Source organism: Leptonychotes weddellii, chromosome 8 (assembly GCF_054177405.1).
Source record: "Leptonychotes weddellii isolate Sample4059 chromosome 8, ASM5417740v2, whole genome shotgun sequence".
Taxonomy (NCBI): Eukaryota; Metazoa; Chordata; class Mammalia; order Carnivora; family Phocidae; genus Leptonychotes; species Leptonychotes weddellii.
This window is the reverse complement of record NC_138376.1, coordinates 122,014,323-122,042,038: the sequence shown is the minus strand read 5'-3', so window position 1 is coordinate 122,042,038 and position 27,716 is coordinate 122,014,323. Positions and strand designations below refer to the sequence as shown.

The window sequence follows — 27,716 nt, the reverse complement described above, 5'->3', positions numbered from 1 at the left end:
TTGCTTGACTGGAAACCTCTTTCTACTACTGCATGTGACACACAGTAGATACTTCATAAACCTTCCTTGTCTTATTATCCCCTCCGCTCTTTTTCAGAACGTTCGCCTGAGTTCCTGTAGGACCTGTGCTAATGGCTTTGCGATGGAGGTGCCTCACCATCCTGCCCCGGGCACACCCAGAGCTGCCATCACTAACCCACCTCCACGCAGGGAACAGCACAAACCATGCACCATGCAGCCTTCCGGGAGGAGAGAGAGTTCATCCAAGTTCCAACTCACTAGGACTTTCTTTTCTTTTTCTTTCTTTCTTTCTCTTTCCTTCCTTCCTTCTTTTTAAAAAATATTTTGTATTTAAATTCAACTTAGTTAACATGTAGTGTATTATTAGTTTTAGTTTCAGAGGTAGAGGTCAGTGATTCATCAGTTGCATACAACACCCTGTGCTCATTACATCACGTGCCCTCCTTATGCCCGTCACCCAGTTACCCCATCCCTCTTCTCACCTCCCCTCCAGCAACCCTGTTTGTTTCCTATAGTTTGGAGTCTCATGGTGTGCCTCCCTCTCTGTTTTCATCTTATTTTATTTTTCCTTTCTTTCCCCTATGTTCATCTGTTTTGTTTCTTAAATTCCACATAGGAGTGAAATCCTATGGTATTTGTCTATCTCCGATTGACGTATTTCGCTTAGCATAATACCCTCCAGTTCCATCCACGTCATTGCAAATGGCAAGATTTCATTTTTTGATGGCTCCGTAATATTCCATTGTATTATATATACCACCTCTTCTTTATCCATTCATCTGTCAATGGACATTTCGGCTTTTCTTTCATCTGCTCCCGTGTGCGTGTCCTTTGGCCAGATGGGTTTCTTCCTATAATCACAAGTGGCAGGCCAGCCCCCGCCCCCAGCCCAGATGAGGAGGAGGGAGAACTGTAGTCTCTATGAAGTGGAAGACCTGATTCCAGGCAAGAGTAGAGCTCTTTACCGAAGGAAAGCAAGTCTTGGGGGAGACCTTCACTTTCCCCTCAGCCTTCCTCCCAGTCCAGGGAGCTCAGAAACACTGAGAGCCTGGGGCAAGGGCTGGATTCTCCTGTCCTCATCTTCCCAAAAAACACCCCATGGTTTTTGCCACCACAGCACTTTCCCCTGGGCCGGTCTGGCAGGGGGTTCCAGCTCAGGGGAGGGGGGACCCTTTCTGGCGGGAGGTGCTGTGCAGCTAGGTGGGGGCTGCAGGCAGGCTGGTCCCCGCAGGTTTTGCTCACGCTCTCCAGTACGGTCAGTCTGGTCCAGTACACCGGCTCAGTCTCAACAGGGCAGAGGCAGAGAAGAGCAACCTTCCTGATGAAACATTCATCTTCTGGAAACTGTCCCAGGGCTTTGGGTATATTGTGCTTTGCAAAGAACGGTTTTGTGAAAATCACCATTTGGTCTCCTTACTGACCGAGACAGCTGAGCTCGCTCACCGCCTCCACATCCTGTGGCTTGGTGCAGCCTGTGAGCAGGCTGGCTAGCGACCCCAGGGCTGAGCCGTGCCTGGATGCCAGCATCCTGTTCTCAATCTTCCCTCCCGGAGCCCTCCCTATGCCTCATACTTTCTGTCTACCCAACACCCTCGGCTCTAAGGAAAGATAAAATTGCAAATCAGATTTGCCTGTCTCTGTTGGCCTGCAGAAAGACTTTTTATTGGAAACTAATTGGCAAATTCTATTTTAGGGATCGGTGCAAGATTGACCCTTACAGACGCACAGAGGATTATGTGAGAAAGCAGAGCTAGAGAGTTTCAAGGTCAGGGGCACCAGGGTAAGGGGAGAGGTGGCCCCTCCTTCTGCAGCTCACTGCCCAGTTCCTTTTCCCTGATCACTCCCCTCCAGCCATGCCCATTGCAGAGCCCATCAGATTCTCCTGGGATGAAGTGGTCTGTTGGTTCCTTAGAGCTTGTGTTCACTGGGAGCTCACGGTGGAGCTAGATGTGCCTTGCAAGGCTTTATACCACGAACATCACTGCTGATTCTAACAAGACCACACATACCGGAGGTGGGTTTACTCTGAAGCCATGAGGCTTAAGATCAGGGCCGCTCCAAGTCCTGGTTCCTGGCATATTTTCTTTCTCTTAAAAAGAAAGCCCCCTCCAAACCTGGGTCCACTCCTGTACACGTTATGGAGCTTTCCCGTGGCCAAACTGACAACTCATTAAAATAGTAACAAATCCGTGCTCAGCCTCTGAGCCAGGACTATGAAAAACAGTGTCAGTTTACCAGGGGTAAAGCCTAAGGGCTTAAATACATGAAAAACAATTGACCCTGAAGCAATTCATTAAAAAAAAAACTAAATATAAGTCACTCAGAAATATTTTCAAAATGACTATTTTGAGCCCTGACTTGTGTTAACTGACTTCAAGCACCTCTCCTGTATTGATTTCTTTAAACATTTAAAAAGATGACATCTTTCTGAGTATAGTTACGGATATTTCCTTCATTATAGGGACTGCTTTCATATTAATAACTTACTCTCTGGCCCGCATCCCTTCCTACCAGCTTGACCTGTAGCAGTGACGTCAGTGAGCACAATTACCAGGACCATGAACCTAAGTGTTTAACTCCTGCTGCACCCATAACTTTGAAAATAATTTGCCCCATTCAAACCGATTTTCCTTTAGATGACCAACACCATCTGGGGGTACTCAGGGACCAGGTTTTGTTCTACTGGAGTTTGCCCATATAAATCTCCTATTGGCTCCATGGGACAATGGACTTTATCGGATTCCAACCAGGGACTATAATTCTCATAATATTAACTTCGCATGTTTTGAACACCTCCTTCTTAGAAAAGACTCAATGATTGGGAGACACCTAACTTTTTTTTTAAAGGTCAAAGGGTTTCCTCATTTTGCACAATACCAAAATTCCCAGGAGGATGGGCTGATAAACCCTCATGGGCGCAATCTTCCATCTGAGAACTTGGCTGGTATTTTCAAGGTCACTGTGGAGGTGATCCATGAAACGATGTTCTTATACCTCTTCCTTTTCGCCTCTGCTTCTGATACTTATTAGCGCATTTCTTCTTTCTTCTTCTTCTCCCTTCCTTGTCTTCCTTCCCACCTCTCCTCCTAGCTCAGCCTTTCTCAAGCCACCGCCCACCTTCTTGGCTTTTCATGCGCAGACTTCTCTCTCCAACCAGAAGGGGGCGACATCACTGCTTACTTTCTTCTCTGACAACTTGGTAGCAGGGCTTAGCTCCAGCACTAACACCAAGACGCCCTTAGGTGTCTTTTAATGGATCTAGCCACTTACAGAATCTTAAGAGAAACCAACCAAGCACCTGGATATTGGGCAGTGACAATCCATCCACTACAAACGGGAAATTGAGAGACTCATACTATCATTCCAAAACAACGCTTTAAAGGTTCCTATTTATCAAACATCAGGTTGAATTCTATGAAACCGCCATTCTAAAAGTCAAAAATCATCCAGATGCAGAAGATCATTGGCATAGAAACCTGATCGCTTGGAAGAGTGTTTATGAAAAGACCCTCGTGTTGACAGCACGAAACAATGCTGGTAGAAGAGCTGGATTGCTTTGCTTACAATTGTCACTGTGATGGGCTGATTTACTGCCCAAATGAAACTCTGCCATTTAACTTGCAAAGAAGTTTATGGTTTCAGATGTTCAGATGTCACACACATTATCACTTAATGTTACAATTTGAAAACAGCGCAGAGATAATTTACTTTTTTCTTTCTGCAGATTTTCAAATAAAATTGCTCATGTTGGGATACATTTTATTTTACTCTTGCTGACTTCTTGTTTGAAATAAACTTAGCACGCAGATTAAATGCTGTGAAAAGCTGGGAGCTTTCTAGACGGTCTTGTATACAAATGAAGGGTGAGTGAAATTATATACTGCTTCTGCTCCAATTCTTGTCAAAAGTATTAGCATTGGGCCGCTTTATGTCTGCTTGGCTGTGAAGCTGTTCTGGGCATCTTATGAGTGCTCATCTACAGTTATAGAAAAACTATAGACTTCTAAAATCCACCTAGAATGTAGGTTAGGAGGAGAGCTTCCTTCTTATCCTGCTATTTACCATTATCATTTAAGCGTGCGTAACTTTTTTCCTACTATTTCAGATTTTTCAGATAATGCATGGAGAGTTCTGCAATACTAGGTGAATAAATCACGTAACTGCTAGGTTTAGTATTTTTTGATATTGGATTAAGGGGGGGTTTAAAAAATAGGCTTAGTAAATATAACAGATGATTTTCTAAAAAAACAAAAATTCCAACAGCCATGTACTACATTATCATCTCGGTGTATAGCACGTGGTCCCAAAGCATCTTCTAATTACAGCTGTCATATATAAGCATAAACGATGACCCCGATGCTATAGAGTACTTAAATCACTTAAATCAAGTGAGATATACACGTTAAAAACTGGGCCACAGCTGGATGTCCTGATTGTACATACATGGAAAGAACTTCAATATTAGGTAATAATACAAGCCAATGATGAGGAAAATAGGAATAATGAAAACATGGTCTTTAGTTGGCACTGGGTTTAATTTGCACGTAATTCCAGCTTGGCTCCTCAGAATGTCACAGGCATTCAGACGACAAAGGCTATACTGGAGTTAACACACACCATTTTAATGCTTTAGATGTCCCTTACTTTTCTAACATTTTATTCCTTGGGAATTTGTAGTAGAGGGAAGATCACTTGGGCACTAAACAACCATCCCCACCCCCAAATCGGGGGTGCTAACTCTCCCGTTTTAAACATCTTTGGGGTGGAGGCTTCTGAGTGTTGGGCATCTCCTTGGGACTGGGCAGGATTTGCATCCTGGGTCCATCTTCTGGTCCTGGTTCTGAGCTGTGTTCTACTCTTCTTTTTCCCCATCAGAGCATTCATATCCGGCTTCTCCTGAAGATGTTCTTCTATATTTGGGGGCACTGTCAGCGGTGGGTGGGAGCCTTGAGACCAGAAAGAGTTCTCCCAGCTATAAACTGAGTTGAAACCTGAGTTTCTCATAACCAAAGCAGCACAGGGAGGTAGAGAGTGTGTGGGGCTTCAAGTCAGTTCACTTTTAGATTTATGGGCCCACTGGATTATGGGCAACTCACTTATTTTAGAATTGGTAATGATTTCTTTGTAATCATATGTTGCTTGGGAATTCTCATAAAGTGAGAAAAACCCAATGTACAAATCACTTCTAAAGTTTAATAAAATTTCCATGAATGCCAAACTTAATTAATAAAATTAACAATGAAGTTGACATAGTCATGTATCTTGTAGACTTTAAACATGTATTAATTTTGCAGTTTTCATATTTTAGAGCTCCTAATTTGTTTTCAGGTCTTGAAAATTTTCATAGTTCCTGGAAAAACACACTGTGCCCACAGTGTCCAGGGGGTAGACTAGCCATGCCCTCTGGTCTCTCAACCCATGGATTAATTTGATCCTACCAAGGCCGTCCCTGCACCAAAGAGAACTCCGTCCCTCTGGTTCCTAGTTTCATATTCATGGTGCAGCCTTTTGCAGATGTGACAAAACTGGAGGGAGGATGGAATGAGGTGGAGGAATGAAGACAGGAACAAACCAATATTTGTGCAAAACCCCCCTGAGCAAGGCCGGGAGAGGGGAACGTTCACACACACTCAGTCCAACGTCTAATGAGCACCTCCCATGCACCAGGCCGTGTTATCCGCTGGGGCCGGGAGGATGGGACAGGCAGGGTCTCAGTCAGTTCCAACCACCATCCAGGGAGCTGATCACCACTCTCCCCTACTTCCCTTCACAGTTTAGGAATTGGAGGCTCTTGGGACTAAGGGACTTGCCCACAGTGTCCCAGCCCCCAGCGTCAGGACTGGCGAATGCAAGCCCAGGGGCTGTGATGTCACACCAAGCTCTACCTTTCCCTGCTGCACTGAGTACTGAAAGCTGTCCATTTGCAAAGCTTTCCCCTTCATTATCTTTCGGCTTTATTCGATCATGCTCACTGGTGTCCAATTCGATCAAGAGACTTGATTTGACTTGGTGAGGGCAGAGTTGACAGGGGTGGATGGAGAGAAAGTCAGGAAAAGATAATAAATGTTGATTTTCAAAATAAGAATCTTCCAGCATGAGAGACGAAATCAGGTTAATAGATGACAACACGAGCAACTCGCAGTTTTTTAAAAATGCACGATTGGCTGTTACTTCTAGGACAACTAATAAAATTGACTCACATCTCTACTATTTCAAAGTGAATTTCTACAAGTCACATCATTCCTTTGTAAGCATGGGGAGGCAAACCGTAAGCTTTTCCAGCTACCGGCAGGGCACCTCCCCACCACCTCCAGCTATCTATGGACATCCAAATGCCACCATCAGCTTCCCCCTAACCTTCCTCCTGTGTTTCCTTTGGTGGCTTTTATGACCACCTTGTTACCAAGCTGAAAGGCGGGGGCATCCCTGGCTCCTTGTCGCCAGACCTCCACAGAGACTCCATCTCCAAGCCCCTAACTGTTGCTGCCTCTTCTCTGAACCCATCTCAGCTGTCCCGGCCAGCCCTACTGCAGCTAGACCTATAGTGAGCGTCTTCTTCTGTTTTCCCTGTCTCCTTATTAACATGCCTCCCTCTTCACCCCACATGACCTCCCGGGCTCCATTCACCCCAAGAAAATCTGATGGTATTGCTCACTGAACTGGGTCTCTGCAATGGCTCCCTACCATGAATAGGAATCCACCTTGATTATAAGGCACCCAAGGCTCTTCACACTCTCCTCTCCTGCCTTAGCTACCTCCAACACCTGCTTTGCAACCCATAGCCTGGTAACTCAATCCTCCTGCTCCCGCACAGGCACGCAGGTCCACCCCACGTCTGCCTGTGCCTCTGTCCGTGCTCTGCTTGGAGCATCTCTCCCACCCCTGGGTGGCTAATGCATTGTAACTAATCTCTTAATATTTGGCTCAGATATCATCTCCTCCAGAAAGCTTTGCCTGAAACCCAGGTACTTCTGTTTGGAGTTCCACAACTCCCCGGCCTCTCGTTTGCTAGCACATTCTGTTGAAATCCTCCATACACCTGAATATGAATATTCTCTGAACAGATCATGTCTTAGTTGAGCCCAATTGACCCAAGGTTGTTCGAGAAAAACTTTGTGTCAAAACAAAATATGGCTCAAGAATCATTCCTTTAACCCACATTTTTGGAGAATTCAAGAGAATTTGAAGGCTATCGTGATGGTTTTCAGTGCTGGCTGATGATTAAAATCACCTCCAGGATCATTATAACGCCAATGCTTGGACCACCACCTGGGGATTCTGACTTAACTGGGCTCAGGATATCAGCGTTGTGATCCTAATGTTCATCCAAGGCTGAGGCCCACTAGATTATAGTAAGCTCAGCTGCCAGATGTAAGGGCAAGATCTGAAGAGGTTCAGCTAACACCAGTTTGAGGGCTTCTGAAGTAGAATTAGCGGAAAACAACCAGGCCTTGACCCACTAGCTGTGTGACTTTGAGCAAGCCAGTCATTATTCTAAAGCCTCAGTTTCATGCTTTGTAAAATGGGAACACCTTGCAGGTTGTTGTGGGGATTAAATGAGATGATCCTTGCAGTAACACTATCAATACTGTCCACACTCTGATGATTGCAAAGAGTGATAAACCCCAGCAGAAACCCACTTGACTACAGTATAATTCTGTATTAAATAAACTTGGTTCCACTTTTAAAACTGCCTGAAATTCACCTTGTTTTTTTTTTTTTAATCACCTTGTGATTTAAATTCAACTTTAAAGGATTTAAAGCCAGTTTTCACATCTGTCTAATTGGGGACTGGGACACAAGAATGTTTTTTATTGATCGTGAGCTCTAATTTTATTTAATAAATGAAATAAATAAATAAAAAGGAAGGTGGTGGATTGCTTGTGGACAAATTGCTCTTAGTGATGATGCACATGTCCTAAAGAGCAGAAGGTAAGGGCCTGGGTGCTGCCTCAGACACTAGAAAACCTGCAGGGATTGGGCTTCCTTCTGGCCAAGCACTGCTGGTCCTGATGTGTTGGCTCAGTTTGTGGTGGTCTTGGTTGGGGTGTCTGTTGGAGGCAGACGAAGCAAGTCAAAAGAAAGGCATGTTACAATTTGCCTCAAGGAATTAGTTTATTTTCAGTCTTGAAATATTTCAGCTCCTTTTTCCGTATTTTGACAATTCCTGGAAACTGCTTGCATATTTCTCCTGGTCCTAACATTACTCAGAGCAGGACCTGCAGCCCACGCTGGGGGAGGTACATGCATTTCACAGCATGTGAGAAACCTAAAACACCCAATTTCCCAGCTCCGGGCTCACTCCACCTGTGTTCCTTCTCTCTCACCATGGTCCTGGGCTACTGCTGCCCTCTCCCTTCACTTCTACAGATTCCTCTCATTTTCTATTTGTTTTTACTTTTCCAGTCCTTAACTTTTCCTCCTTTCATCTATTTCCATAATAAAACAATACTGATGTATGACCAAAGAGACAAGGGCAACAAATTAGATAACTTTGTAAAATAAATTCCTAGAAAGACATGTACCATTAAAACTGACTCAAGAAGAAGTGGAAAATCTGAATAGACCTGTAAAAAGTAGTGAGTGAATTCATAATCAAAAAGCTACCCACAAAGAAAAGCTCAGGACCAGATGGCTTCACTGGTGAATTCTACCAGGTCTTTTAAAAAGAATTAATCCCAGTTCTTCATAAATTCTTCCAAAAAAACAAAAGAGGAAGAAACACTTCTCAACTCAGTCTATGAAGCTAATATTACCCTGATCCCAACACCAGACAAAACAAGAAAAGGAAACTGCAGACCAAAATCTTTTATGGATATAGATATAAAAATCCTCAACAAAACACCAGCAAACTGAATCCAGCAACATATAAAAGGGATTATACATCACGGCTAGGTAGGATTTATCCTAGAGATTTGAGAAATATGAGACAAATAAGAAGGGGAAGTTTTGGTATGAAGCCCAGACCTCTGCTCTTCTGACCGATCTGTCAAGCTGCAAAGATCAGAGACTCACAAAGAGCTTCCAGCTAGATGGGACTTTAGAGACAAATTAGTCCCAGCTCCCATTTTGCAGGTGGGGAAAACTGAGGACCACAGAAGCAGAGTGACTTGCTAATCGTCAGAGAGATAACTGGTGGGAGCCAGGACTGGAGCTCTCACTCTCTGCTTCCCACTGAGGCTCTTTCCCTCACCCGAGTCTTGTCCATTGTTGTCCAGTTGCTCAGCGTGGATGCAACTGACCTGGAAGATCTTGTCACCATGGATATCAGGGAGATGATGATGATAATAATAATAATAATATAGCTAATACTTAAATAATACTTACCTTGTGCTAGACAAGGTTTTAAGTGCTTAACATGCATTAACTCACTTAATCCCCATAGAAACCCTACAAGGTAAAGATATCAATGTTCCCATTTTATGGATGAAAACATTGAAGCAGAAGGTTAAGCAGTTTGCCAAGGTCACTCATCTAGTAAGTGGCAGAAGCCTGGCTCTTTGCACAATTAATCCCCATCCCGGCCTGGAGAGGAGAATAAGGAAGACCCGAGTTGAGCCTGAGGAGGCTCCATGATAGGTCAGAGCTCTGCTCGAGCCCCTGATCTGACCAGCGCTTAACATGTGCAGTTTATCTCCAGAGAGAAGGGAGAACAGGAGGGCAAGGAGCCTGAGGTTTTTAAAAATATTTTCATGCTTCCTGACCTAAGAGCCCAAGCTGGAGACAAAGTGATGCCTTAGAAAGGATCCGTACGCTGGACTGAATGACAAGGGCTTAGTAATGGCGCTGCTTCGCCGTTACAGCTTCTTCATCTCAGAAATGTCCTCTTCAAACAATCCTTATGGCACCACAGACCAGTGCCTTCAGGGTCACTGGCTACTTGGGAGGTGGCCTTCCCATGGGAAGAGGCAGTGGCACCCTAATCATTGCTGCCAGGCCAGTGCCCTCGGGGGTATGGCCTTAACTGAGTCACTGCGCAGGTCTAGACGGCCTGGACCCCAGAGGCACAAGAGCAATTCTGATGACTCTGATTAACCGTATGGAGCGAAATGACCTCCCTGGTCCCTTTGTTAAATCTGCCCTCTCTATCATAGAGGCGCACAGTAGGTGCTCAATAAATGTTTGTGGAACTAATAACTTATGCCCTCATCCCATCTTATCATAAACAGGCTGAACAGTGTCAACACCTTGAAGGGGGCCTTGTTTACTTCTTAAATCTAGAGAAAGTGCAGAGCATGGTGGGCTCTGTACCATGGGAGTCACGGGGTGAAACTCACGTAAGTTCTTTAATTTTGATAAGGACCACTGCCATCAGAGTTTTCTTCTCGTGAAGGTTCCTACTATATCCTTCACGTGTGCGTGTGTCCTGTCCCCGGAGCGCGGCCTCCTCGGGGACAGAGCGACTGCACTCCACAGATCTTGCATCCCTACTGCCGAGTCAAGTCCTCAACACACAGTAGGGACTCAGGAAGAGTCACTGAATGAGTGAGAGGTTATATATGCGATGTGTGAAAACATGAACACACATCACAGGAGTTATCAGTGGCTGCCGTGGTCAGGGTTCCTTACAAGAACTTTGTCCTTACGGGACATTTACTGTGCACCTTCCGATAGCTGAGAAGGACTCCTGAACATGGATATTGTTGTCTTTAGTGCCTGTTCACGTAAAGGAAGCAGTATACGAAGTGAACACGGGCGTTACCCATCAGACTGGTTTTGGATCCACAAATTCGTGGCTATGTGCCCTTGGGCAGATGATCTACCTCTTCTACCTTTAAAAAAAAAAAAAAAGCAAAGACAAGCATGCCCATTTGCCATTGTTGGTTTGGATTAAACAAGATTCTGCTCATCAAGTGCTTTAAACACAGTTGGTGCCAAATACATGTAATCTCCTTGGGCCTCTCTCCTTACACTCTCTGTCCTCATTTTCCTCCTCTGAAAAATAAGGCGGTGACCCGTAAGGGTCATTTGTGTGGGTGAATGAGGACAGAACAAGATGTCCTGTGACCACTTACAGAGTGGAGTGGCCAGGACCGTGACCTGCATGTACTTGCCTTTCAAGGAGACGCTTTATCAGCAAAGCAAAGCACCACAACACAAACTAGACACCACCACTAGCAACAACCAACCCCAGCAAGCTTCTGCTGGGGGCCGGAGCCCATTCTCAGGGCTGTTAACACAGCCACAGGGTCGCGGGGATGGTGCGCTTTCCCTTAGCCCTGAGCGCTTAGAGAGACTGTCTTGAGACTGTTGGCTTTCACCTTGCAGTTAGTTCTTTATAAGCAGAAACAAAGCGTCCAGGAGGCTGTCATTTTCCCAGTCTACCCCAAAGGCAGGTCTTTGACCTGCTTGTTATGGAAACTCTGTTGCAGGTGATTCCAGTCTACAAAGAACAAAAAGCTCCAAGGGGGGGCGCTGCAGACTGGGTCCCTTTCTGAAACATGGAACTTCTTTAGGGAAATCTGTTCCAGATAAAGTGAAACCACTGTCTTCCAGACACCTAAGGATTTTTAAGGGACTGGTGGTCAGAGCCAGGCCTGACTGTGCTTTCAGGTACCCATGGAGGGGCTCCCGCCCTGGCCCCAAGTCTCCCACCTGCAGACTGGAAACAAAGCCTGTCCACGTTCCATGCCTCGCAGGACACCTGTGAGCCCTCTTTGGAGAGACTCGCTCAGTTTGGGCTCTGAATCAAGAACACCTCGTCTGATTATGTGCATTAAGGTATGCGTGGCTGATCTAAGGTTTGGGCTGAGAGTGGGGAGAACTGGCCACCCACTGCACCCTTCAAGAGGGCTGGGGGAGGTCGGCACGGAGTGAGGCAAAGGCACAGAAAGGGGCTATCCGGCCAGCCAGCCCTGGTACGAGCAGCTGTATCTCATCCCCCAGACAGCACCCTGGTTCTGTGCAAGGGGACTTTCCATCACAAGGTGCCATGACCTGTCTCTGGAAGACCTTTTCATGTGTACTTCCCTTACGCGACCCGGAACACACCAACCACTCAACGGCCCTAATCCTTTCTCGGGCACTGCTTTCTTTCACGCTTCCTTTCCCTCGCGTGAGCCTTTCAGTTGATGGGCGTCCCGGGCAGGTTTCTAGGGGTGCTTGGTGTGTTACTGGGTTAGTGACACAGAAGCAGAAGGGAAGCCTCTGCAGGGAGCTCTGGCCCCTGCGGCAGGCGCTCCTACCATGTCGCTCTGGGACTGCGTGGCCCCGTACGCGGCAATCCCGTCGGAGGGTGCGGCTGGCTGTGGCGTGTCAGGCTGGATGTACCCTCTTCTGTCAATGAGGCTGCCAGAGAAAACAAAGCAATATGGAGGAAGAGAGTGAACGAAAAGCCAAAAATGCCATCAACCCTATTTTAATTGCCATTTGGGGCTCCCTCTTTCTATGTGGGGCCCCACTGCCGGCAGCTGGGGCTACACCCTGACTTACCTTCACGTACAGTCAGGGACCAAATTCCGTCACCCTTGCCTTCAAAAAATGCCTGTAGCCCCTGTTCCCTCCCTGCCACCTGCTGCGGACTCCCATGGTCTCCCACCCCGTCCCCAGCCCCCGCAACCACACCCGGCATGGCCAGCGGCCCTCTCCGCCTAGCGCCCAGTCCTCATGAGGTCTCCCCGCCTGCCTGCCCCGCTGTGGGGGCGCTCCATCACTCGCCAACACTCCGCAGCCTCTTACCACTTGTCCCCACTTCCCGCCCCAGCCTCAGCCCGTGCCTTCTTACTGCAAGCACAGCGTTCCCGGGTCCACTCCTTCCGGAGGCGCGTGGTACCTGCCTGCGCCTGCGCGCGGCACGCGGCGGAAGCCCCGCCCCAGCCCGCTCGCGCTCCGTGCTGGCTGTCCCTGCATTTCGCTGCAGCTCGGGTTTGTCTCGCCCCAGTCGCTCTCCCTTCCATTCCACTGTCCGTTCTTCACGGGCAGCTTCCAAAGCCCCCAGCCCGTGCTCTTGCCCCTCTCTGGCGTCTCCCGGCCCTCCCCGTGACTCTAGTGCTGCGTACCACTTTCTGCCTGCGTCGCCGTGATTTTATCTACAGTCCCCTCTGTCTAGCAGCCTGCCAGCTCCGGAGGGCAGTCTTCATCTTTTCTTCCCCCAAAGCACTTGCCCCCCCCCCCCCCCGACCGGGCCCCTCCGCTGTCCCCTCAGAGCACCCTGTTGGCTACATCATGTCGGCATCACCCGCTTCCAGATTTGCGTCTGTCGTGGAGTGTAAGCTTCAGAAGGGCAAGAACCAGGTCTTCCTAATCATCGAGCTCCACAGCGGACGCCCACTAGGAGCTGAGAAGAAGCTTGGTGGCTGAATTAATAGAAGTGGGTCCCTGTCTCCCACAGGCAAGTTTGCAGACTAATGGCATCATTAATGAATAATAAAGCCATCTCTTCTGTGCCCCATGGCTGGGGGGCTGCTGTGGCCCAGACAGGATGTAGGGGAAAGCTTTACGTTGCCATCAAAAGAGCTGCCTCTTTTCCTCCCCGAGCGAAGGCTCAGTGTTGACCTCGAGTCTAAGGGCAGGACTGCAAAGGGCAAGGGGGAGGTCCAGCTTACGAGTGGGCGCTCCTGGTGTGGCCCCCACCGTGTGGGGCTCGGCCGCGCGCCCCGCAGCCTCGGCGAGATGCCGCAGGTGCATCCAGGTGCCCACACGTCCCCTCCTCCTGAGGGTGGACTGCTGGTGTGCTGAGGCCGCCCTCCTCCTTGTCAGTTTGGCTCTCAGGAGACAGGAATTTTCCCAACTAGCACCTGCAGGTCTCCAGACGACACGGTAACAAGGCGTGAAAAAATACTTGTGACAATGGGACTCTCTCTGCTTCCAGTTTTGGTTGGATTCCCAGAGGTTTAGAAAAACTAACAGTCGACAAGAACCTCCATCTTCCAAAGGGGAGTGCGGGAGCCCCGTGCAGCTCACACCAAGTGTGTGACCCCTTGCGAGGGCACAGAAGAGCAAAGTGGAAAGAGCAAAGAAGGGTGGACAAGCGCTCATCTGCAGCCCACGGCGGACGGGAACCTTGCAGGTCCCCTGGGACAGAGCCAGTGTGCAGTGGGGGTGGAACTGTGTCTTCCCAAAAGATGTGCTGAAATCCTAACGTGGCTACAGGTGAAGGGGTGGAGAGTGTTGCCTTTCAGTGAACTCCCGGGTCCCTACTCACGGAAATGACACGATGCTCAAGGACATGAAAGTGCCCTGAGTCCTTTGTTTTGTTCCATTTTTAGGTGACAGGAGAAATTAAAGGGCTTGCAGGGGATTTCATTCAGGAGCAAAACAAAAACAAAAACAAAAAATGAGGTCATCCAAAGAGTCTGAAAGGACAGAAGGGAGGACAAAATAAACTCCTTCTCAGCTTTCATCCCGTGTTCAGTTTGTTTCATGGACCATCCACACAGCCAAGACTGTAACATTCTCTCCCGAGTCTCCTTTCAGTCCTCACAATGACCTGGGAGCCCCTCTAATCTGGACGTGCTCCCCTTGCCTCACTTCTTGCCTTGCCCTCCGTGGTCCCCTCACTCCTAACCCGAGCTCTTTCAGCTCCTCCCCTGACGGGCCACACTCTCCTTTCACCTCAGGGCCGTTGCACAGGCTGCTCCCGTGTGTCCTCCCCAAGATTCCTTCCTCCAGTTCCTACTCATCATTACAATAGATGACAACTTAGGCCCCCTCTTCTGGGAAGCCCTCCTGGGTGTCCCATGGAACCTGCACCCTGCCCTCTGTCACAGCCACTCTTTGACTGTGTAGACTTGCCATTCTATTCAATCTGTCAGTGACAGGTTGACCCTTAGCACCAGCCCGCAGAGCCTGACCCTGATCACACCTTGGGACTTTCTCTCTTTCCAATTTTCCATTCCCTCTGCTAGACTCGTAGGAGGACCTCCTCCCCCAAACCTGGCCATTCCTACCCTGCTGCCATGCACAGCCCTGGGGACCCATGCAGGGAACCAAATGTGGGTCTTTGCCCTCATGGTTCATAGCTCTCAGAGGGAAACAGGAAGACGCTCTGATGAGCACATCGTTACACCATTTCAGAACATTTTAGAGGCAACTCAGGCACACGATTCTGGGCATGCTCGTGGTTCTTAGTCCCCGTTGCACAGGCTTGGCTGGGATGCCCGTGGAAGGTTCTGGCCCTCTTAGGGGCACCAGGGTGGGTGAGGTAGGGCAGAGAGAGAAGGGGCACAGAAGGCGACTGGAGGCAGAAGCAAAGACAAGCACTATCCTCCTGTCATTTCTGCCCAGGGCCAGCTCCGGGAGCCTGTGGGCACAGCGGGAGAGCCCAGCAGCCCATGTTCCCTGCACAAACCCGGGAGCGGTTCACGGGGTTCCGCGGGGGTGCTGTCCTCGAGAAATGCCCCATTCACAGGGACCTGGGTTCTGGAAAGAATACAGCCCCAACTCAGCCACAGTAGGAAATCTTATCCAGTCGTGGAAGCCATAAGTTTGGTTGTGACAAGATTTGATATATAAACAATACAAAGCAGCGCCAAATGCAAATCGAAGAATGGGGAACAAGAAAAGAGATTTGCTCAAAATGTGAGACTTCTAAATTCCTTTCCTGGATTCAGATGTGCATTTTAGACTTGGGGAAGGAGGCCTGTTCCATTGTCCTCTTATGCTCCTCCGAGGCCCCTAGCCTGGGCTTCATGGCCTGACCCCATGATCCACAAGTAAATACATGGTAGGAGGAAACAAAGCCAAGTTGTAAAAAACCAAGCATTTCCTGAAGGGTTTTCTGGGCCCCTAAAGAGCCCCAACAGGGATTTCTGGGTGGGTCTGGAGCTCTCTTGGAGAGAGGCTGACACCCTCCCAGGCATGTCTGACTCCCCAGCCCAAGGTGGCCCTTCATTCAGAGTCCTTGGCTGTCCCTTCCTGCAGCCCCTCCTCAGAAGAGGCCTCTGAGGAACAGACCAGGGGGCTCCTGAGGGGCCCCAGTTTGGGAGGAGAGTGGCACAGTAGGCTCCCAACTTTCTAGGCCCAAACTAGAAAACAATCAATTTCTAATTACCCAGTAGTGCCAGTAACATAACCCATTAATACTTGGCCTCAGAACGTATGCTTGGATTTTGTTTCTGGGAGGGAGGGCAGCACTCTTACTTCCCTGATGATATTCAGTGAGGCTGATAATAAAATCAAGTTTGCATTCCATGAGTACACATTGGCGATGACTGGCCACGGAGGTCCAAGTGCAGAGTGGGGCTGCCTCGGAGACCATCCCTGCAGCTTTCGTGAAGTCCATTTATGCATTTAGAGGCCAAAAGGGAGGAAGTAGCAATGTTTTGGAAACTCATTCTAGAGACTTGGAAAACATGCTTAATAAATATGTTGGATGATTATTTGATGAATCTGTTGGAAATGCTCTACCTGAGAGTCAACTCACAAATAATCAGGAGCTGAATGCATTCTGTACTTGTGTAGTCTGCCTGGGGGACAGCACGCACCATTCCACATGCACGCTAGGTCTGTTGCCAGAGGCCTGGGTTTGGGTCCTGACTAGGTGGCATTTACTAGCTCAGTGAACGTGGGCACGTTATGGAACCTCTCTGTGCCAGCTTCCTCATCCACAAAATGGGATCTAATGGTACCTACCTCTTAGGTACAGAGCGAGGATTTAAGAGCTGATTCATATAGGGACGCCTGGATGGCTCAGTTGGTTGAGCGGCTGACTCTTGATTTTAGCTCAGGTTGTGATCTCAGGGCTGTGAGATCGAGCCCCACATCGGGCGCCATGCTCAGCGCAGAGTCTGCTTCAGATTCTCTCTCCCTCTGCCCCTCCCCCTGCTTGGGTGCACGCACTCTCTAAATAAATGAAATCTTTAAAAGCTGATACATATAAAGCACTTAGAGCAGATCTAACACTGTTCATGAATGTCCGCGACTCTGCCACCACACACTGTCGCGTTACCATCCACACGGCCTGGACTGCTTCAGCCCACGCTGATCTCTCCACCTGAACTATTTTAGCGTGTATATTCTATATAACTCAGCTCTTAGCACCAATTTCTACAGGTTTCCTAATTGCTTCCTACATTGCATCCTGGCCCTCCTACCAAGATAACTGCAGCTCTCTGTTCATCATCGATGCTCAAGATGACTCAATAATTAATGGGAATCACATGCCTCAGTTTCCCTATTTCAATCCTTAGGAGATTTTCCTCATCCTTGACACAAATTCGGTGAAAGAACCAAAAAGATGGCAGGAACAGCACCATAAACAGAGCCAGATCCCTATTGCACCGGGGCCGCGTCTCCACGGCCCAAAGCCGACCACTGGCCCTGTGGTCATCCAGAGGGTGTAATCAAATCTCACAGTGGGTTTTGTGGCCGGGTCTCCACCTCACGAGGGCTGTGCTGCCACAGCTAAGTTGTTGGCTTTCCCGAGGTCTGATAAAGAGCATGACACTTTCCGAATCTCACCTTGGAGAGATGGGCCCACACAGGGCAACACAGCAATTTGTGAAGATATTCCCGTAGCTGTAGGGATTGTAATTTTCTTTGCCTCTTTTATTTGACCAAGATCCTTTAATCTGAAAGAAAAAGAGAATCAATAACACCAATGCCATCGTTTAGGTGAAAGGGAGCGTGAGAAGCCCACAAAGAATGCAAATCATCTTCACTCACTTCTTCACCAGGAGAAACTGAGACACTTTCTCCAGGAAAACTGGTATTTACCCCAAACTTGGAAATATCCCCAAAAGGCAGGTCAGATTAGAGAGAAAGTTACATTCTTTGGGGAAAATAATCTCTTGTTTCTATTACATGGTTCCAGAGGTCAACTCATACAAACCCGTGGTTTGTTTCAGGCTCCCAGTTGGCATGCTCAACAGTAATTAAATGAACGATAGCTGAGAGTTAACATGGCTCCCCCAACCGCCAACTTACAGCCTGTCTGCATTTGGCCTCACAATGTCGCCAAAATAATTTCACAGATTCGAATATCCACAGTTACCAAACATAAGTTCTCTTAACTCATGTATCTCATCAAGGCTTTAAGGCAATCTGACTGAATCTGAGACATTTAATCACTGTACTGACAGAGACTTTTGTCAGAATCTAAATATTCAGAGCAAAGAGGACCAGGTCGATGAGGAACATTTCCAACATTATGATTCCTGTTTTTATACCTCCTCTCTGGCCACATTAAGTATAGACAGGTAATCCCGGACAAAAAGTAAAACTCTGGGTCGGGGCGGTCTCCTCCAAAAACGAAACGGAGGTGTTAAACATGAGAGGTGGATTCATTCGTTCACCCCGAGATGTCAGCCGGCCACAGTCTCTCTTTAGGGGACTCACAAAACTACTGAAAAGGAAGAGAAGATAATCTCCTCCCTTTGGAATTGGGTGTCACTTAGCTGACCTCAGTATCTGACTGCGTGTTCAGAAAGTAAGACAATTCAGAGATCCCCAACTGGGAATCATGGAGGTCGACGTCTGAAGATGCTTCCACGGCACATTCTTGGCTCCCAGAGGCTCACATCTGGAATGGGATGTGCGGAAGGCCTTGGCCCCCAAGCTCTTGTCTCCTTTCCCCCTCCATCTCTGGACACAGGTGCCCACACCCACCACCCCGGCCCGCCAGGAACTTACGTCTTCATTCGTCGTCTGGTTGGAGCTGATCAGGTACGTGTGGAAACCCGAGAGGCCGACGATAGACCAGACAGAGAAGAAGCACACCACAGCCTCCAGCACGGTGGCCTGGAGTCAAGGAGCAGAACAGGGAAGGCAGGGAGAGCTCTCAGGATGCCTGAGGGGCTGGGATGACGTGAGGTTTGGACGGGAAACACCCACAGACACTCCCTCAGGCCTTTGAGTCTGTCTCGCTTCACGTCAGGGTCGTCCCTAGTCAGAAGGGGATCCTCCAGGGCCGGCACGACGCCCCTCTCTCCTCCAGCCTCTCCTCCTTCATGCTCAGTGAACCATCGGTGGGCTCCGTGAACTGTTGTATCAACAGGTCTCTCCCCCAGCTTGGTGTCGAGGGTATGAGTAAACGTCACAAAACAACAGTTGGTAGTCATGCGCAAGGATGGCCACCAGCACCTGAAAGCCTGGGCAGGCCTTCCCTTCATGCTTTCTCTCTCCCTGATTGTTCCTTCACCCAATGGTGGCTGCCCACCCCCTACCTGTGAGTGGGCTTCTGAAGGGGACCATTTCTCAGAGTGGCATCAGGGTGAGGGGTATTTTTACTTAAGGGGAATTTTTTCCAGCCCCTTAGCCCATGCCGACAACTAAGGCTATTTTCAGCTAGTCAGTGGGTAACTAGAAAATGTGGATGCTCACCAGACATTGAGTGATGGGGAGTCCAGAGTTCCACAAGATGTGCTATAACCAGAGGAGAGAAAGTGTGGTATTCTTCAACAGATGAGATAAATCAACACAGAGTGTGGCAATTTGAAAGGACTAGAGAATTTTTCTGTTCCACAAATATTTATAAAATTCTATTTACAAGATATAGATGTTTCGCAGAGAAAAAAAATATCCATCATAGGTCTGGGAGTTTAAATATACACCATGCATCCCCCATCGATAAGTTACAGGCTGGAGAAAACAAATTCCCATGCTTTCTTAATGCTCCCAAGGATAGAAGCCATAGATCATGCTGTAATACATCACCATTGATTTTTTTTTTCAGGATTGGATATAATTCATCTTTAGGCCAGAGAAATGAGTACAGTATTCAGTGCAGTGTCATAATCTGCCATGTCATTATTAACAAATACCATCATCCGGGCATGTGGGGTGGCATACAAAATAGGAGAAATGAATGGGCTCCTGCCCGTTGACTGACTTTCAGCATCAGCATAAACCACTGGCTTTGCTCTTGGAGAAGTAGAAAAATGCTTTACTCTTTTAAGGTTTAAACTTCTAGAAACTACAAGCACTCAGAAAAGCACCACCCTTTCACTAGATGGACATCTGAAGAGGAGACGAATGCTCTTCTGCCAGCTAGCCCAGATGAAAATAGCCCAGAGCACCCAGAGTCTTCGAAATGCCAACATATGGCGCTCCCAGCAAGCCCTGTCCATTCCTTATGGAGGCAGGCAGGAGGCGGACGAAAGGGAGGAGTAAGTAGCTTGAGAAGGGGAAAACTAAGGCAGTATTTTGGAAAAGCAGGTAAGTACGGACATGTAGGGAGGATTTGAGGGGTAAGAGAGAGATGCAGAGAAGCCGACCCCGTCCCAGGGCTGCCACCAGCCTGGGCACCCCTTTTCATTTCTCCCAGGGTTGTCCAGATGGGGCAAATGGTGATGAGGGGAGGCTTCAGGTGCACCTGGGGACACACGGGTGGCAGCCCGTGTAGCAAAGATGGTCTCATTTCTCAGCAGCCTTCTTTTTTTTTTTTTTTTTTTTTAAGATTTTTTATTTATTTGCGAGAGCGAGAATGAGAGACAGAGAGCATGAGAGGGAGGAGGGTCAGAGGGAGAAGCAGACTCCCTGCCGAGCAGGGAGCCCGATGTGGGACTCGATCCCGGGACTCCAGGATCATGACCTGAGCCGAAGGCAGTCGCCTAACCAACTGAGCCACCCAGACGCCCCTCTCAGCAGCCTTCTCACAGGTGACGGCTCAGAGATGCCCCTCCTCCGACCATCCCCGCCCCCCCTGGGACAGACTGGGGAAGCAAACCACGTGGGGTTTGAAGGCAGAGGTGAAGTGGAGTCCAGGGAAAATGATGGAGGTAAGCAGTGCGAAAAGTGAGTCAAGGAAAAGTGGGTTGCATTAAGGCAGGTGACACTGGCAATGAACTTGCACAGCTGGAAGGAAAAGACAGAGCTAGAAAGGTCAGGGAGGAGGGGACACATGAAACGGAAACAAGAAATGGTCAGGGTAGAAAGGAGAATAAAGAATGAAAGCAAAGGACTTATTTGCTGAAGAGCCGAACTTCTATCTCAGGAATACTTAGGTGTCGCCAAAAGTTTGCCATCCGGGTAGAACGATGGTGATGTCAGAATATACACAAATGCTAAAGTGTAAACCATCTAAAACCGGCGTGCTGAAGTGGGGGAGGATCCCAGCATTTAAAGGGGCTGCTACCCATGTCCTGGTTGCCGCCCCATTTGCAACGCCACTTAAAATGATCACCCCTCAAAGGAGGCTTGTCAGAATCCTTTTCCAGTGGACATGGAACTTTAAAGGTATAGCTCCAAGACTAAGCTTGCAGTTTTCTGTATTGATATCTTGAGATTTAGAGACATTTTATAAATAGCAGACTGCAGTTGTATGCTTAGCTCACAGCCAGGTCAAAATGACATGAATACAAGGCAGGATGCAAGACACAGCCCCCTTGCGCTTGCCCCTCATGGCGGACACCCCCCACCGTGTGTCTTAAGGAGTGATCATCGTCATTCATAACAACTCGTGGCTGGTGTTTCTGGCTATGCATCAGGTGGTAGTCTGGAGGCCTCACATGGATTAACTCACTTGATTCTCAGTGACCTGGTGAGAAGTGGGATTCCCAATTACCCAATAGGGAAACTGAGGCAGAGAGCAGTTCAGTACTTTGCTTGAGAAATAGCAGAGCTGGGGATGGACCCCTGGAAGTGTGGCTGGGCCAGTAGAACAGAAAAGCCACGGGCTGGTTCCTTTCCTATTCCTGCTGAGGACCAGGTGGCTCTAGGCTGACCACATCCTGCTGGGAGAGACGGGGATGGTCTTTGTCACGGATTTGTGACCCTACGGCAGCTTGAGTAGACCACTCCCCTTCAACTTCACTCTCAGGCAGGGTGACAAACATTTGAACACATCTTCTCACTGACTCAATAGCCAGATGTTGAAAATATCTATGCCATAATAAGATCCATATAAATTTCTCTTGGGTACCTGGGTGGCTCAGTCGGTTAAATGTCTGCCTTCGGCTCAGGTTGTGATCCCGGGGTCCTGGGATCGAGTCCCGCATCAGGCTCCCTGCTCCACCGGGAGCCTGCTTCTCCCTCTTCCTCTGCCTCTCATGAATAAATAAGTAAAATCTTAAAAAAAAACTTTTCTTAAATGTGTCAAAACGTATTTACTGAGATTTTTAAAAGGGGAAATGAGGAAAAAATGTGCCAATTCCACTGAGAGCCATTTAATAAGAGTTGGATGTTTACTGCCTCAGAGATGGTTCCAAATGATAGAAGTTACCACAGCCAGTCTCTGTCTCCCTCCAGCCCCCAGTAACACAGGGAGCCCCTTGTGTGGCCGGTGGGGGGGTGTGTGCATGCAATTCCCTGTAGCTCCTAGCCCAGGATGTTGCACATCGAGGTACTCACTAGATGACTGTGGGAATGCAAAAGCCTGAAAAATGCTAATGGGCAGACACCTCTCCATTGGGTTCCTGCACCATCCTGGGAGCACCTGCTCTGTGCCTTTCTGTGCAGCCAGCCCTCTGCACTGAGCACAGGGGAGGGGGGGAGGCATTCACTCCCTGCTCTAAGGGAGTATGGCTCTGTCTGCCCATGAGAGGCAAGCAAGGTGAGAATCCCTTGCAGACACATGGGCAGAGCATTGGACAGCATAGTGAGGGCATCTCAGTATTTGGAAAATCACAAAAGGTGAGAGACCATGGAACCAAAGATTTTTAATCTTTCTTGGTCCCCACTCTCAGAAAAATAGGCACACACACTTTTTTTTCTTATAATTTCAGGAGTTTTGGAAACTCCCCTGGTACCTCTCCACAGATACACATGGACCTCAAGTTAAGAGGTCCTGATTTATTTTAATCCCTTAATTTTACAGGTAGGAAGCTGAGGCCCAGAGGGGTCAAGCCACTTTTAAAAGCTCACACAGCAGTTCACGATAGAACAGAACTAGAACTTGGTCTCTAGACTTCTAGGACAGAAAGAACCCTTCCCAAGGCCCCATGCGATGGCATTTCACAGGACTGGCTGTCACTTACAGCAGCAAGGCCCCCTGCGATACGGAACCAGACCCATCAGTCCCACAGTCTTTGTCTTTCTTAGTATGTCACCAGCCATCTTTCCATTCTCCAACGATCAGGCTGGTGATGGTGTTTTCTGCCAAGCGCCAAATCCAGGTAATAGTTTAAAAAGTCTGTATTTCATGTGCGTTTCCTCACTGACCCAAATCCCCTGGATTCCAGAATGGCTGGGGAATGCCAAGTCCAGGCTCTGCCTGGGGCCCTTTCCTTCCTGAGCACTGAGCGCACGAGGCTCTGGGCGGCATATGGTGTTGAGGGGCACTTCTCTGCAGCCAGAGACCTCATGAATTTTAATCTGTTTCAGGTCTCTGTCCTGGGTTCTGATGTTTAAAATGTAAGAAACGAATATTCTTAGTAATCTCTTCTTTTCCTCCCTTAAAAATTACAGTAAAATCAGCGGGGCACCCTTACAGGAAGTTTCAATGGAAGAGTGGACATGAGTGATATTTCCCTCTCTTCTCTAGATTCAGGGTCTACATCAGCATTTAATGCTTGCAGATATTTAGGTTCAGGAATTTGTCAGCATATTTTCCTCATCCATTGGATGACCTTATAATCCTTAGAGATGGGAAAATACAGCTCATGCCCCTGTCACCCGAGCACCATTTCTGTGTCTGGGCTGGGGACTCTTCACGTCCCAGTGATTCGCGTGACAGACACTTTGGGAAGTCATGGAGATCCTTCACTCTGGATCATGTGACCATCATCTTTCAGTCTCTGAAATCCTTCTGTCCTACATTCTTTAATACCGGGAAATAAAGGTGCACATTCTCCCAAACTAATCTATGAAGTCACTGTAATTCCCGTCAAAATTCCAAGTGGAGTTTTAAAAGAGGAATCAGACAAACTGACTCTAAAACTCATCAGGAAGAGAAAATGTGCAAGAACGGGTAAGAAAACTTGAAAAGAAAAAAACTGCGGGTTGGGGGATGGGAGGAGACTTTCAGTAAACAAAACGAGGTGCGAACAGCACCAGAGTCTGAGAGAGACCTGTGGCATGTGGGAGTACAGAAGGCACTTCAAACTGGTGGTGAAAGAATACATTAGTGGTTCTCAAAGTGTGGCCTGTGCCACCCTTAGGGTCCCCAAGATCCTTTCAGGGAAACCCCCAGGTCAGGACTATTTTCCTACTGATGCCAAAACATTATTTATCAGTCTCGATGCTATTCTCTCTTTCGGGGTTTCCTCTGGAGCCTGCAGGATGCAAGACTCATGTCCTTACTCTCATCAGACTAGGATGAGTGCTGGTGCATTTTGTGTTTTAAAAATTTCTCAGCCATAGTTTCAATGTGACCTCTAGAAATAAATATAATCTACATAAACAACAGCTCTTTGGGGCCTCAATAATTTTTAAGAGTGAAAAAGAGTCCCGAGACCAAAAAGTTTGAGAACGACCAGAACAGAATAGTGAACAGTACTGGGACACTTCACTAAACATCGGGAAAAATAGTGAGAACTTTAGCATACACACACACTTAGATTACAGAGAAATTACTTTTGTCAGACTGAAAAAATAAAATCTTAAAGTATTAGAGGAAAATAAAGGAAATATTCCTACAATTTTGGGGGCATGGATATAAGGCACAAAGTCTAGGAGTCATGATTATAAGATTTATAGACTGATTTCATTAAAAAGTTAAGCATTTTTTTTTGTATTGAAAAAGCAAAGTTAAAAGGTAAGTGACAGGTTGGGAGAAAAATATTGGCAAGAGATATTAAATAGTTATTATTGAGAATAAAGAATATGTTAATAGGAAAAGAACAAACACCCCAATACAAAATGGACAGAGTATGGGCTAGCACATTGTGGTAATGAAAAAAAAGTCAACAAACAGGAAAATCAGCACAAGGTGGCTATTATCAGTCCTGGAGAAACACTAACACTTGTGCACAAAGAGATACAGGCAAGAACATCCACTGCCTCATTTTTTAAGCAGTAAAAAAAAAAAAAAAATTAATAAATCTAAATACGCATCAACAGAAGCATACACTATGGTTCATCTGCATTCTGAAATTCTATAAAGCAGTTGAAAAAAATGAGGTAGATCCATATGTTGACATGGAACGTATCTCCAGGAAATATTTAAAAATCAAACTGTTGAGCAATGCAAAGAGTATGATCCCTTTTCGGTAGAAACTTTCCCTGCCACGGTATATTGGTATGTGTATGGACTCCCGGAATACCATCTGGAAAGACCCACAAAACCCGACAAGGATTCCTGTGAACCGTCAAGAGCAGTGCTCCTTTTTTTAACTCTTAGGTTTCTGACTCTTTGAAATCTTTTACAGTCAGAGTATGTTCTTGTCGTACTTGGGTGATTTAAGAAACCCAACACCATCCTCCCCTGCTTTGTGACCTCGTGAGATGTAATCTGATGCTTATTCTTCGTGGGACTCCCCCAGTCAGACTGTCAGGGGCACTGGAAAAGCATCTCCACTCCCTGCCTGGAGTGAGGGGCTGGTGGTGGGGAGATCCAGACTCTAGTTCTGGCAACACTGCTGAGCAGAAATTGGGGTCATGTGACCCTTCAGTGCAGGCCCAGCTGTAAGGGACCTAAAGACACCTGTCCTACCTATTTTCTGGGGTCCCTCTGAGGAGCCACAGATATTGGGACAGAAGGGTCCATCCTGAAAGCCGAGTTTAGCGAAGGCCTACGCTGCCTTCATTAATTTTGCAACGAGCAGTATGGTGTCCCTCCTTCCTGAGGGCACTGAGCCAACTCCAGGCCTTCTACCAGATTCGATTAAAACAGGCCATTGGTGCATTTCAGACAGTGGGTGCCTCGAAATGAATGCAAATTGGGGATAAAAAGGCTTTCTGTCAAAAGCCTCCACCCACATAGAATCAATTACCATTTGATTTACCAACCACTGAAAACTCTTCATTTGGGAGCGCCGAACAATAAGTCATGATTAAAAATGACTGTAATCCTTTTAATTGGATGTTAATGTCGTTTCATTGCACCGATTGTTGATCACAGCGCTTCTTCCCCTCTCCGGCTCCTCCTCAAATGATGCCACCTGCCCTGGGGTCCTGTCCCTGGGGGGTTCCACCTCGCAGAACCTGGAAGCCAGTGAGCCCGAGGTGTGGCCACGTGGCTCCCGGGGCACCGTGTGCTGGGTCCCATTTCCTACGAGGCTGGAGCATTGTCACCGCAGGCTCATGACTTTTTCCTCTTTCCATATTTCATGCAAGGAACTACAGAGGATCCTGGAGTTACTCTAGCCTCACGTGGCGGTTCCCGGGGGGTCATCTCTTAGGTTCTGCTTGTAAACAGACTTCTAATAGGACTCGTTTCTCCCGAAATCAGTGCTGGCTGTCTCCCTTTTCTGCTGTGCTCTCCTTCCCCTGGACACCCAGGGCTGAACCCTCAGGACTGGCTCTGACCTCCGCTCCTGTCCCCTCCCAGCAGAGCTGATCTGATTGTCCAGCTGCCAGTTGAGCTGGCCCCTTGTCACTCATTTCAATTTTGGGGGCCTTTCCCCTCCAGCCATCTCCTTCCTCCCTCCTTGTGTTCCCTGCTGCAAGATGAGTATTCTTAAGAACACAACAACAACAAAACCCAGCTCTGATGAAGTCATTCACCTGCCAAAAATTTAAGCTGGTTCCCCAGAGTCCAGGGGAGGAGGGTGGTCCCACGCCTTCATGGCTATACAATGCTGTCGGGGCCCTTGTCTTCCTGGGAGCAGTCGCTCCTGACCCCCACCCTGCAACCGGGGCTTAGCTATCACAGCTCCCTTCCACTACGCCCACCGCGCGTCCTAAGTGCATCTGTGAGCTTACACCATTAGGACAGAGGGCCCACTCACTGGGAGCACCCCGTAAACCTTGCTGAGGGAATGAATGAACACAAACCCAGCTCTGGCCCTGCAGGTGATCTGCTCTTCCCTGACACATGCTGTGTTCGCCCAGGCTTTGCTCAGGCTCTCGGCCCTGCTTGGGACCTTTCCCCTCCATGTCCGCTGCTAGCACTTCCCTCATCTTCCCAAGCCCTGTGCAAACATCACCCGCCAAAGGCTTTCCTGATTTCCCTGCATGATGCCCTTCTGGACGCCCCCCGCCACCTCAAGCTCTCTATGATTTCTGATGCCACTTAAGACTCATTCTGCTTTTTAGAAATCAGTGTCATCCACCAGATCTTGGCTTCAACAGATGCGCGCCGAGTTGAAGAATGATTCACCCTGCCCACCCTCGCTGCTCGGCCTTCTTTGATAGAATGTGTTTCGAAGGTCTGGTGGGGGGTTGGGGGGTGGTGGATACTTCTCTGCTTTAACCCTGGCAGATTTTGCACATAGTAGGTGTTCAGTCAAATGATCCTGAAAGAAACAGATGCCAAGTGGACCTCCTCCGCTGGAGCCTGCCTGACTGTGGGGATGGAAGGCACAGTGCCATCCTTTGTAGAGAATACTCTCCTTTCATCTCTCCCTCGAGAAGGCCAGAGGTTCAGAGCACCCAGCCACCACTGCCTCTCCTTCTCTGATGCCGAGATGAGAGGGAGGAAACGGCTCCAGGCCACAGTAGCAGGCACTGGGAGGTAGGGAGGGAGTCAGAGGGAGGGCAGGCCTGGGGCTCTGAGGCCACGGTGCCATCGGCATTGGGCCCTCCCTCCCCTTGGGGCCGGGCCGTGGTGCGGGCTGGGGAGGGGCCTCTGCCCTCCCCGTCCTCCTCTTCCTCCTCCTCCTCCTCCGCCCAGGGCTCTGTCGCACTCAAACTAGACGCCATCCGGTCCACGCCACTTACTAAGGGAGCAGGTGGATTCCTTTCTCCTGCGGGCTTGCTGCGGTCACATGGGCCCAATC

General features: G+C 48.2%; 1 protein-coding gene across 7 annotated transcripts in view; it reads right to left on the bottom strand.

The window, feature by feature from the left end:
- The window catches only part of ZDHHC14 (zDHHC palmitoyltransferase 14), a 264,705-nt gene that overhangs the window by 2,917 nt on the left and 234,072 nt on the right, over window positions 1-27,716 (bottom strand). For all 7 annotated transcript variants that reach the window (XM_081829205.1, XM_081829203.1, XM_081829204.1 and 4 more), the window contains 3 exons: window positions 18,592-18,694; window positions 17,422-17,531; window positions 12,207-12,309 (listed from right to left, as the gene is read on the bottom strand). In XM_081829205.1, the coding sequence (XP_081685331.1) occupies window positions 12,207-12,309; window positions 17,422-17,531; window positions 18,592-18,694 (316 nt within the window). The remainder of the gene's footprint in view (window positions 1-12,206; window positions 12,310-17,421; window positions 17,532-18,591; window positions 18,695-27,716) is intronic.